The sequence below is a fragment of the Salmo trutta genome, chromosome 19, assembly GCF_901001165.1.
Source record: "Salmo trutta chromosome 19, fSalTru1.1, whole genome shotgun sequence".
In the NCBI taxonomy this organism is placed as follows: Eukaryota; Metazoa; Chordata; class Actinopteri; order Salmoniformes; family Salmonidae; genus Salmo; species Salmo trutta.
In genome coordinates this window covers 27028480-27041444 of record NC_042975.1, presented here as the reverse complement: position 1 = coordinate 27041444, position 12965 = coordinate 27028480, and the positions used below count along the sequence as shown (strand labels likewise).

At 39.7% G+C, this 12965-nt stretch overlaps 1 protein-coding gene across 4 annotated transcripts in view; it reads left to right on the top strand.

Annotated features, from left to right (window-relative positions):
* LOC115154263 (rab5 GDP/GTP exchange factor-like) overlaps nt 1–12694 on the top strand; it is a 32102-nt gene extending 19408 nt beyond the window's left edge. For 3 of the 4 annotated variants that reach the window (XM_029700304.1, XM_029700303.1, XM_029700305.1), the window contains 4 exons: nt 9011–9143; nt 9333–9424; nt 9714–9970; nt 10086–10493. In XM_029700304.1, the coding sequence (XP_029556164.1) occupies nt 9011–9143; nt 9333–9424; nt 9714–9970; nt 10086–10493 (890 nt within the window). Of the gene's footprint in view, nt 1–9010; nt 9144–9332; nt 9425–9713; nt 9971–10085 lie in introns of all 4 variants that reach the window. The other variant, XM_029700302.1, reaches the window with a different exon arrangement.
* Nucleotides 12695–12965: the final 271 nt, after the last annotated feature.

Sequence of the window (12965 nt, the reverse complement as noted above, 5' to 3'; positions counted from 1 at the left end):
TAGATTTTTGTAGTCTTAAATTATTACTTGGAATAAATTGAAAACCAAAATGCTCCTTGTCCTGGAATGACATGCTAGCTAGCGATAATACCATCTGCTCCTACTAGTAACAGATCTACTTGTTGTAAATAGCTAGCTACATTACTAAGGTTGCTGTCGGGAGTCATTTTACAGCTTGCATTGATGGTATCACATTTCTATAACTAAATATTTTTATTTAAAAAAAAATTCAAAAGCCTTTACCTGAGCAGTTTGTCAGACCTGTGTCTGCTACCTGAGACACGGATAACGTGATTGGCAGACGTGATCAACAGCGATAATACACAAGTTTTTGATTGGTTTACAGTTTAGTACTCAGCGGCATTTGCCTGTCCGGCTAGCGAACATAAAAGTAAGTATTTGTAAAAAAAAAAAGTGCAAGAGCTGACATTGTCAACAAACAGATGTGTTCAGAAGAAATAAATATACACTATGTGAAAAAAAGAGAGCTCCTCCCTCGACAGAGATTGATCATTTGGCAATCCTACCTGTGTGTCTGAGCTTTTACATAATGCCTTTGGCTTCATTTACAAATAGAAATATCTATTAATATCTACCGTAAATATACAAGTGAGGTCTAAGCACTACACCGGGTGGCCACTGAGGACAATGAATGACATTGATAAGTCTAAGTCCTTTCAGTCATATCAAAGGCTAAAATCTTAATCTCTGGATCCTCTTTGACTGATATGGGAAACGTGTTTGGTAGATTTCAGACCTTTAGACTTGTGATACGAAATAGATACCTTGTGATCTGTGATGGATTGGTTAGGTTACTTTCTAAATGTAATCTGTTACAGTTCGTAGTTACCTGTCAATTTGTAAGCAGTAACAACTTTTCAATTACCCAACCTCATTAACGTAATCTGATTACTTTCTCTTAAGAGGCATTAGAAGACAAATGATTCATCAAATGCATTTGGTGTGTCATCGTAGTGCTCCCTGAATTGTGGTCAGACTCGCTCAGGCAGCACTAACTTAAACTTGCGCCTTTTTTCAATTCTGAATTGAATGTCATTGAGAAAAGAAACATGTCAATGTATATTTTTTTGAATACATCTTTTCTTAATTTATAAGTAATCCAATAGGTAATCATAGTTTTGAAAAACTATCTGTAATCTGATTACAATATTTTTGCTGGTAATGTAACTGATTAGTTAATATTTTTAATTAATTATGTGACATGTCGGTGTCTGATATGTTTGCCAGATCTCATCTGTTCCTCACTCTGTGTGCTATTTTATTGTGGGGGTCGACTACGTTTGCTTCAATTGTTCCCTACAACAACAGCTGGCCTTCACATAGAAGCTTGCTAACTTTAGCTATCTCACATCCAAATGCCAGTCCTACATTCTTCCACAAAACATAGATAGCTCACTAAATCAGTTCAAAACCAACACCAAACTTTACAATGTATACAATAGGCTTTCCAACACTATCTCGCTACGCCATAGTCCAAGCTACGGTAAGAGCTAGCCACATTTTAGTTTCAGACAGGGCAAATACTTCAGCTAGCTACATTTCCTCGACCAAGATCAAATCAAATTTATTTATATAGCCCTTCTTACATCAGCTGATATCTCAAAGTGCTGTACAGAAACCCAGCCTAAAACCCCAAACAGCAAGCAATGCAGGTGTAGAAGCACGGTGGCTAGGAAAAACTCCCTAGAAAGGCCAAAACCTAGGAAGAAACCTAGAGAGGAACCAGGCTATGAGGGGTGGCCAGTCCTCTTCTGGCTGTGCTGGGTGGAGATTATAACAGCACATGGCCTAGATGTTCAAATGTTCATAAATGACCAGCATGGTCAAATAATAATAATCATAGTAGTTGTCGAGGGTGCAACAAGTCCGTAACACAAGAGTAAGTGTCAGTTGGCTTTTTCATAGCCGATCTTTGAGAGTATCTCTACCGCTCCTGCTGTCTCTAGAGAGTTGAAAACAGCAGGTCTGGGACAGGTAGCACATCCAGTGAATAGGTCAGGGTTCCAGCAGGTCTGGGACAGCAGGTCTGGGACAGGTAGCACGTCCGGCAAACAAGTCAGGGTTCCATAGCTGCAGGCAGAGCAGTTGGAACTGGAGCAGCAGCACAGCCAGGTGAACTGGGGACAGCAAGGAGTCATCAAGCCAGGTAGTCCTGAGGCATGGTTCTAGGGCTCCCGAGAGAGAGAAAGAGAAAGAGAGAATTAGAGAGAGCATATTTAAATTCACACAGGACACCGGAAAAGACAAGAGAAATACTCCAGATGTGACAGACTGACCCTAGCCCCCCGACACAAACTACTGCAGCATAAATACTGGAGGCTGAGACAGGAGGGGTCAGGAGACACTGTGACCCCATCCGATGAATCCAAGAGATCAGTCAATGCACAACTCAAACTGTAGCTGAGAAAACAAATTGCTAGCTAGCTATATTAAACCTCCAATGCACATGTAAACAACACCTCTGTTGTGCACTGCAGTGTGCAAATGCACGCTCACTACAATCATAAACCTCATCAGAGAAGCAAATATCCAAAATAAATTCCTGTACGCTTCCTCTCCTGTCTTCTTGACATTTTAATCCAAATTTGCGCTGATGAACATTGCGAAACTAACGTCAATGCCATTTTGAGAGTCTTGATTGTACTTGACAGCTCTGATCTGGATGCTGGAATAGCCCAAGTGTTGGGCACACTATTTGTCAATAACGCCACCATGCAGGGCTATTCTAGGGACGGGAGGATTATATAAATTGATATAAACTGGGTGGTTTGAGCGCTGAATGCTGATTGACTGACAGCTGTGGTATATCAGACCGTATACCACGGGTATGACAACATGTATTTTTACTGCTCTAATTACGTTGGTAACCAATTTATAACATCAAGGCACCTTGTGGGTTTGATATAATATTATGACCTATATACCACGGCTAAGGGCTGTGTCCAGGCACTCTACGTTGCGTCGTGCTTAAGAACAGCCCTTAGTCGTGGTCATAGAACAATTCATAACTCCGCTTTAGGCTAGAGACAAGCTGTAAAAGGCACAAGAAAGATGTGGCTCTAGTATACATGGGGATATCTTTGTTTAGTCTCTATGGCTGAGCTATACGACCTTTAAAAGATAATGACTTAAAACTGTTTTTTCTTTACTTTGCTTTCAATGGGGGTTATGAGTCATATTTTACAATGTAAGACTGTCGCAGTTAGGGTTGCAAAGCTACTGGTAATTTACAAAAGTTACCGGGATCTTATGTAAATGTGGTAATTAACAAACTATATGGCAATCTATGGTAACTTGTGTCATTTATAGTTGTAGAACTATATTTGGCTGTAACGTTACAAAATGTGGAAGAAAGTCAAGGGGTCTGAATACTTTCCGAATGCACTGTATTGTAGTTCTTATTATTTTTTATAGCTGTGTGCATATTGTCCATGAGTTTCTAGTAGATAGAGAAAATAGCCTGAAATTAAAGCCTAATAGCTTAATAAAAAAATAATCAAATCAATTGTTTTCAATTAACTCTTTAACTCTTTCACAACTACCACCAGTTTGACGCCAAAACATTTACAGCAAATACATTTTGGCATAGTAAAATTTAAATAAGTGTGTTTTGAAAATGTTTTGAAAATAAGGATATTGCATGCTGAAACCCCCATAGTGAAATACCATTGGTGTTTAATAATTTAATGGTTTATATTCAGGATAATGTTTTACAGCTTTGTCATTTTATATTTATTTAAAAATCATCTTATTTAATTATTTCAAATATTTTACATGTGATAAGGCCAGAAATAATTGCAGACACCTGTAATAATCTGAAATACCCAAAAAGGCCACTAGATATAATTTAATAAAATTCCAAATAGACGGATTAGCTGATCGTCACAAACGATTTGCACGCTTCAATGAGGCAGAAGTCCTTGTTTTGTGATTCTAGATAGACAGATGGCAGCTTTTTGTCATTTTTGCTAGCTATGTGGGGAATTGGAGGTGGCTTGTTTCATCTTGTTCTTGATACCATGTCTTGTTTTGACTGATGCCACGTCTATGCTAATGTGGCTCAAATTGGTTAGCTAGCTAACCAACAACTGTAACAATGTATTTGAGAGACAAGTGCTCATTGTGCAAATTTCTTTGTTTTCAATAAACATTGGTGACGAAATATAGTTTACATGTTGTTAACAATCTAAGCCAACCCCGTCTGTTTTGCCCCATAGTTATGCACACGTCGGTTTTGTTGCTAAACAACAAACCCGTCTATAAACCTTGAAGGTTAATACAATTCTGGTAGTTTACTGGTAAACTTATAAAGTTTCCAGTAATATACCCTCCCTTTGCAACCCTAGTCTAAATCAATTGAGCTATTCACCTTCTGAAAACTGCAGACAATTACTTTTGACTATCCATGGTCAATTCTACAAAAACTGATTTGAGCTATTAGAGGGCAACAGCCAGCAGACCAGGGTTTAAACCAGCAACCCTTGCAGTTATGCAAGCACACCACCTGTGCCATTAACGCCCAGACATTTTGTCAGAAGCCAAATTTAAAGGTTACAATAGCACTGCCAATGACATTTTTGGTTGTTCAAAAATGTTTGGCTTAAATGTGGAAATGTTGTATAATGCACAGAAAATCACCTTCTGGTGTAGAAACCATGAAAATTAAACACTAACTACATTTTAAGTGAGAAGTAGACATTGGTCTGAAGCCAAAAAATAAAGGAAATTCACATGAGCACCACAGTACCTACTTCACCCATGCTCTACCAAGGTTTTCCAGCACACAGCTTTGACCTACTACAGTAGCTATGTTGATCTATTGTACTTCAAACAATGTGTATGCAGGTTGTACTTGAAATTTACTGGATTGACTGGCCTTCATGTCTTAAAGTAATGATGAACTGTCGTTTTCTCTTTGCTTATTTGAGCTGTTCTTGCCATAATATGGACTTGGTCTTTTACCAAATAGGGCTATGTTCTGCATACCACCCCTACTTTGTCACAACACAACTAATTGTCTCAAACGCATTAAGAAGGAAATAAATTCCACAAATGAACTTTTAACAAGGCACACCTGTTAATTGAAATGCATTCCAGGTGACTACCTCATGAAGCTGGTTGAGAGAATGCCAAGAGTGTGCAAAGCTGTCATCAAGGCAAAGGGTAGCTACTTTGAAGAATCTCAAATATAAAATAGATTTTGATTTGTTTAACACTTTTTTTTGTTACTACATGATTCTATATGTGTTATTTCATAGTTTTGATGTCTTCACTATTATTCTGCAATGTAGAAAATTGTAAAAATAAAGAAAAACCCTTGAATGAGTAGGTGTGTCCAAACTTGACTGGTACTGTTCATATTTTTCTCAACATATATTGCTCAAATAAACGTTTCAGTAAATTACAATTTTAAATGGCAAAGAACAACAGGTAGCTCCCACAACAACAACAAAAAAGCTCACTCAATCAAGCATGATGGTCTTGTACATATAAAAGTTAGAAACAGTAGTGGAATGGGATAATGTCATAGTGTGAGTTGGAAAGCATGAAATACTTTATTTAGTATGTATGCGGTACAAATCACATTATTGTGGGAGCACCTCTAAAGTGTATGAATTAGGCTGTTTTGAGAAGGTTTGAATCCTAAGCAAGTACAATAGCTACTGTAGGTCAAAGCTGTGTGCTGGAAAACCTTGGTAGAGCATGGGTGAATTTTCTTATCTCTTACGGCTTCAGACCATTTTAAACTTAGTTTTTGTGTTTTTAGTAGGCGTACAACTAATAAACTGTATTTTGTGTGTGTGTATATATATTACACATACAGTTGAAGTCGGAAGTTTACATACACCTTAGCCAAATACATTTAAACTCAGTTTTTCACAACTCCTGACATTTAATCCAAGTAAGAATTCCCTGTCTTAGGTCAGTTAGGATCACCAATTTATTTTAAGAATGTGAAATATAAGAGTAAAGAATTATTTATTCCAGCTTTTATTTCTTTCTTTATTTCTTCTCATATTCCCAGTGGGTCAGAAGTTTACATGCACTCAATTAGTATTTGGTAGCATTGCCTTTTAAATTGTTTAACTTGGGTCAAACGTTTTGGGTAGCCTTCCACAAGCTTCCCACTATAAGTTGGGTGAATTTTGTCCCATTCCTCCTGACAGAGCTAGTGTAACTGAGTCAGGTTTGTAGGCCTCCTTGCTCGCACACGCTTTTTCAGTTCTGCCCACAAATGTTCTATAGGGTTGAGGTCAGGGCTTTGTGATGGCCACTCCAATACCTTGACTTTGTTGTCCTTAAGCCATTGGGACAATACTTTGGAAGTATGCTTGGGGTCATTGTCCATTTGGAAGACCCATTTGCGACCAAGCTTTAACTTCCTGACTGATGTCTTGAGATGTTGCTTCAATATATCCACGTAATTTTCCTTCCTCATGTAGCCATCTATTTTGTGAAGTGCACCAGTCCCTCCTGCAGCAAAGCACCCCCACAACATGATGCTGCCACCCCTGTGCTTTACGGTTGGGATGGTGTTCTTCTGTTTGCAAGCCTCCCCCTTTTTCCTCCAAACATAACGATGGTCATTATGGCCAAACAGTTCTATTTTTGTTTCATCAGACCAGAGGACATTTCTCCAAAAAGTACGATCTTTGTCCCCATGTGCAGTTGCAAACCGTAGTCTGGCTTTTTTATGGCGGTTTTGGAGCAGTGGCTTCTTCGTTGCTGAGCGGCCTTCCAGGTTATGTCGACATAGAACTCGTTTTACTGTGGATATAGATATTTCTGTATCTGTTTCCTCCAGCATCTTCACAAGGTCCTTTGCTGTTGTTCTGGGATTGATTTGCACTTTTCGCACCAAAGTATGTTAATCTCTAGTAGACAGAACATGTCTCCTTCCTGAGCGGTATGAAGGCTTCGTGGTCCCATGGTGTTTGTACTTCAGTACTATTGTTTGTACAGATGAATGTGGTACGTTCAGGCGTTTGGAAATTGCTCCCAAGGATGGACCAGACTTGTGGAGGTCTACAATTCTTTTTTCTGAGGTCTTGGTTGATTTCTTTTGATTTTCCCATGATGTCAAGCAAAGAGGCACTGAGTTTGTAGATAGGCCATGAAATACATCCACAGGTACACCTCCAATTGACTCAAATGATGTCAATTAACCTAACAAAAGCTTCTAAAGCCATGAAATCATTTTTGGGAATTTTCCACACTGTTTAAAGTTGAGGCCACGGGTTAGCAATGAACCCTGAGACGGGATTGCTAGCAAGGCTGGAAATTCAAAACATCAAAAATCTAATAATTTCAATTTCTCAAACAATCAACTATTTTACACCATTTAAAAGATAAACATCTCCTTAATCTAACCACATTGTCCGATTTTCAAAGAGGCTTTACGGCAAAAGCATAAAGTTAGATTATGTTAGGACAGTACATAGCCACAAAAGTACAAACATCCATTTTCAATTCAAGGTCAGGCGTCACCAAAAGCAGAAACCAGCTAAAATTATGCACCAACCTTTGACAATCTCCATCAGATGACACTCCTAGGACATTATGTTATACAATACATGCATTTTTTGTTCCATCAAGTTCCTATTTATATCCAAAAACCGCATTTTACAGTAGCTGTGAAATTCTGATTTTTTTCTTCTCTGAAATGCTTCCGGTGAACAACGTTACAATTTTCAAAATTACTATTCGAAAACATTGGTAAATTATAATATTGTCATTCAAATAATTATAGTTTAACATTTCGTAAATGATACTGTCTTGCCAGATTTCAAAATAACTTTACTGGGAAATCACAAGTTGCAATAAACCAGGTGCTGTGCTAAGAACAATAAGCTAGCCTAATTAGCTTAGCATCATCTTGTAACCATGTAATATCAATAATACTATTGTCAATAATCCATTACCTTTGATTATCTTCATCCATTGGCAGTTCCAGGAATTCCAGGTCCACAACAAATGTGGTTTCTTTTGACAAAGTTCATAATTGATGTCCAAAGAACTCCAAGTTGTTCCATGTTGTTAGCGCTTCGTTGGCTACTAAAAAGTAGCGCGGGGGGGTGTGTGAAGTCACGGCAAAAAGTTACAAAAGTTACAAAAATAATCTATTTATGTTTGTTCAAACATGTCAAACGTTGTTTAGCATCAATCTTTAGAGCCATTTTTAACGTGAAACATCAGTAATGTTTCAACCCGACCTCACCTGTGTCTAGAAAAACGTTTTTGAAAAATGTCCCGTGTCTCATGATAGCGCAGGTGCAGGCCATAATGGAAGTGACGACATCCCACGGACGTCAACTTCAATGCATTCTTATTTGCTCCCTGTTAATCATGGAAGCTTCAAACAACTTTATAAAGATCGCTGACATCTAGTGGAATCCGTAGGAGTTGCGAACTGAATCCTTTCTCACTATGGTATCTAATAAACAATGACACTAAATAGTACAGCCACAAAATTCTCATTTTTTTTAAATCTATTTTTCTCAGGTTTTTGCCTGCAATATGAGTTTTGTTATACTTACAGACACCATTCAAACTGTTTTAGAAAATTCAGAGTGTTTTCTATCCGAATGTGTTAATAATATGCATATCCTAGCTTCTGAGTTGGTGTAGGAGGCAGTTAAAAATGGGCACGTATTTTTTTCAAAATTCTCAATACTGCCACCGTGTCCCGTAGAGGTTAAAGGCACAGTCAACTTAGTGTATGTAAACTTCTGACTCACTGGAATTGTGATACAGTGAAATAATCTGTCTGTAAACAATTGTTGGAAAAATGACTTGTGTCATGCACAAAGTAGATGTCCTAACCGAAACTATAGTTTGTTAACAAGAAATTTGTGGAGTGGTTGAAAAACGAGTTTTAATGACTCCAACCTAAGTGTATGTAAACTTCCGACTTCAAGTGTGTCTGTGTGTGTGAGCTAGATGTAATGAAGACAAAAGTTAAGCCTAATGTGAAATGTTTTCCTTCCAGGCTCTTCAGAGCGTGTGGAGCAAGTGATGGACGAGGTGGAGATGTACATTATGACTCGCCTGTATAAGAGCGTCTTCTGTCCCGAGACCACAGAGGATGAGAAGAAAGATCTGGCCACTCAAAACAGGATACGGTAAGGACTGCAATCTTCTGCCTGAAAGACAGGCAGTTTTAATAAATTGTTTATGAATTGGGGTGTTTGTCACTGTGGGCAGACATGCATGCAATTATCCTCCCGTATCTGTCAATGTGCGTGGTAATGACCCTTTGTGTTTTTATCACTCTGGGTGTTTGTCACTGTCTCACCCACTACTGTGTATAGGGCGTTACACTGGGTGGACATTCAGATGCTCTGTGTGCCAGTGGATGAGGAGATCCCAGCAGTGTCAGACAACGTGGTCAAAGCCATAACAGGTGAGTCATGGATGGTGTCACACAGGATCCCATTAGGACTCAACCAAACATGTCTCTTTAAATCATGGGTAGTGTTCAGAACACTGCCTTTTTTGTTTGTTTTTTAACCTTTATTGAACCAGGAAAAGCCCATTAAGACAGTGTCTTTTGCAAGGGAGACCTGGCCAAGAAAGCAGCAGCAGTCAATACAATATTACACAATTTTAAAGCATACATGATCTGACCTACAGGAAACATTTTCACATCTCAGGATTGTGAACAGGATTATGAATTGTGTGTTGCATCACAGACGTCATCGAGATGGACTCCAAGCGGGTACCAAGGGACAAGCTAACGTGCATCACGCGCTGCAGCAAGCACATCTTTAGCGCCATCAAGATCACCAAAAGCGAGCCAGCCTCGGCAGACGACTTCCTGCCCACCCTAATCTACATCGTACTGAAGGCCAACCCACCACGCCTGCAATCCAACATCCAGTACATCACCCGCTTCTGCAACCCCGGCAGGCTCATGACTGGAGAGGACGGATACTACTTCACTAACCTGGTACGTGTCTCTGTGCCACTTCACACCACTCCCTCATGCCTACGCCGAGTTGATGAGAACCAAGCACACACTCATTTGGTTCATAGCTCACCTCCTGTGTCCTCTTTCTGTTTAGTGCTGTGCAGTTGCCTTCATTGAAAAACTGGACGCCCAGTCCCTCAACCTGGACCCTGTGGACTTTGAGCGCTACATGTCGGGCCAGGCCTCCCCTCGCAGGCCACAGGTGGACAGTGGCTGGCCACAGATGGACACTGCTGCTTCCATACCCGCCCTGGCCCAGGTCAACCAGAATCTGGATCTCCTGTCAGGCCTGGGGAGCCGGCAGGAAAGGGTTCTGGAGGGGGCGCGGAGCATGCAGAGTGACCTGATCACCTGGCAGGAGAGTGTGGAGCGAGAGGTGCAGGAAATCCTGGAGAAGTACCCGTTGGAGATCCGCCCACCTGCCCTCTCTGCCATCGACTCGGACAACATGGAAAACGACCGGCTGCCGCTGCCACTGACGCCCCAGGTGTTTGCTGGGTAATATCTCTCCAGAATGGAAGGCAAGAGGGCTTCTTGAACTAATGATCCCGCCTCTCTGTAATGGTTTGAGCTGTCAGTGGCTCTTTACTATGGCGAGGTTCAGGAATTGGCAGCCCCCTCGTGTCTATACTGCTACCATTTTAAACATTCTCACACACTGTAAGCCAAGTAGACTTTTGTCCATTTTGCCCCTAGACCCTTTCCCTAAAGCATTCACATTGTAATTAATAGATAAAAAGGAAGGACTAAGTTTGAGGAAAAGGGTTAAGGGACCTTTAATGGAACCAAGTCTTTACAATGTTCCTGCATACACATACTCCTTTTAGACTAGCCCTCTTCAGATCAGATGGCCTGAGTTGGCATCGGGCCCTAATCTGTACTCCTCTACATCCCTGCTGCACTGACACAGATGGCACACCTTGATACCGTAAGATAACTTCTCCACCTTGTCGTGCTGAGGAAAGAGGCATGTTATTTTTAGATGGCTGCTGGTGAATTTGGGAAATGCTGACTCCTGCACCTTGTGGTATGAACTCTGCAGAATTCTATATTCTGTTTGCATGTGCTTTGCTCCGAGCCTTCTTGAGTCACCAGCAAGGGACCAGTCTGCAGTCTAATTGTGCGCAACAGGGGAAAAAAGGAATGAATTTCCTCCTAAACTAAAGGTCTTAAGCGGGTTCTTATATGTGAGTATGCCCCAATGTGTGGTCTCAACTAATATTTTGAATGCTAATATAGAGCGCTTAATCGTCAGACTTAACTGAGAGGAAAGTATGAATTAGGGTACTTTTAACTTCTCTCATTCATTTTAGATTGCAATTATGTGTCAGTAGGGCCAAGAGCCCTCACTGTATATATTCAAGTTTGGACCTAGTTTTTCCTGATGATGTGATCTGACCACGAAAACGTCCGTCCTCTACTCCTGTGGTATGCCCATGAAGCAAAGTAATGCAGAAGAATGCTTCTTGTTATACCATGGAATCGCAGGGCATGATTTTTGTTTAATGATTGAACCATGGTGTTGGTTTGCTGGTGCAGCAAACTACAATGTGCACTACAATAGGGAAATGATAATGTATATCCCTAAATGATCAATGCATTAAAATGGAATTTCTTCTTCCTCTTACATACAGTATGTATTAGTGGGGGATAATAACAATATTGTTGGTGGGCAGTGTAATGATAACAGTTTGCATTGTAACATGTTAATGTTGGATGAACAATAACTCCATATGGCATGAGGATAGGCAGAGCCCATAACACTCCTCAATTGACACTACCACTGTTTAACTTGATCAAACAGTGTTTCATTGTTTGTAAGAATTCCTTGGTGCACTGCTGTTATATTTCTAATTTGATATGTGAGTTTGAAGGTACAGACTTCTGGCTGTAAAAAGAAGTCAAGGCAATGATACTACTTGAGCTAAATGTGAGAACTTATCCATAGGCTTGCTAATATACAGTATGTGGCACAGTAATTTCATTATAATCCCATTTCAAATGTTCATAAGATATTCAAGAGGATGCCAGCCGAATGAAACGAAGGATAAATAGAGGACTTCCACTTAATACAGTATTCATGCTTTTTTCCCCCCATTTTGCAACAGATCTGGGAACGGCATCCTAACATTTAGTTATTCTTCAAATAGAGTGGTACATGTTACAAACTGTGAAACCTAAAGCTTGACCAAGACTCAAGTTACTGTGTTACGTACAAAATGCCAGTGAACTGCTGATATGGATTGTGGCATGTTGTACATCATAGAAGTAATTGTGAAAGATGGATGATACCTGGGGAATGTTCAGTAAGGTGAAATGCTCAGATCAATGCAAATTATTTTTTGTATGTTTAAGGAACACTTAACAGTTCAATTTGATTACCGCATGATATTTACTCTATTACAGGCCTTTTCTATCTGCAATCCATTGAACATTTTAATCACCTGAATAAGCCCCAGGTTGTAATACTTCAACATTACTCACTCTGCTGTCACAGACATATGTACTCTACTTTAACACTGTAATCAACTGTGACTGACTGCTGAGTCTCTAAAAGATTTGTAAACAAGTATGTGTATATTTCTGAACTTTTAAACTAAATGGCACATCACTATTTATTATGGAAACGTGATTTATAAGAATAGCCTTGTTTTACAGTGTGTATTTAATTGCCGTTCAATGAATAAACCCCAGGAACGCAAATCTAGTGTCCCCCCCCTCCCTCACACCATTTCCACCCATAATGCTGATGTTCTGCTTGTTCAAAATCCCATCTGGTTTGCGTTTAGTGGGATTATATTTTGCATATGTGAGAACTCCTTCAAGACAGTTGGAAAAGCATTCCTCATGAAGCTGGTTGAGAGAATATCAAGAGTGTGCAAAGCTGTCATCGAGGCAAAGGGTGGCTACTTTAAAGAATATAAAATCTATTTTGATTTGTTTAACACTTTTTTTTTGGTTACTACATGATACG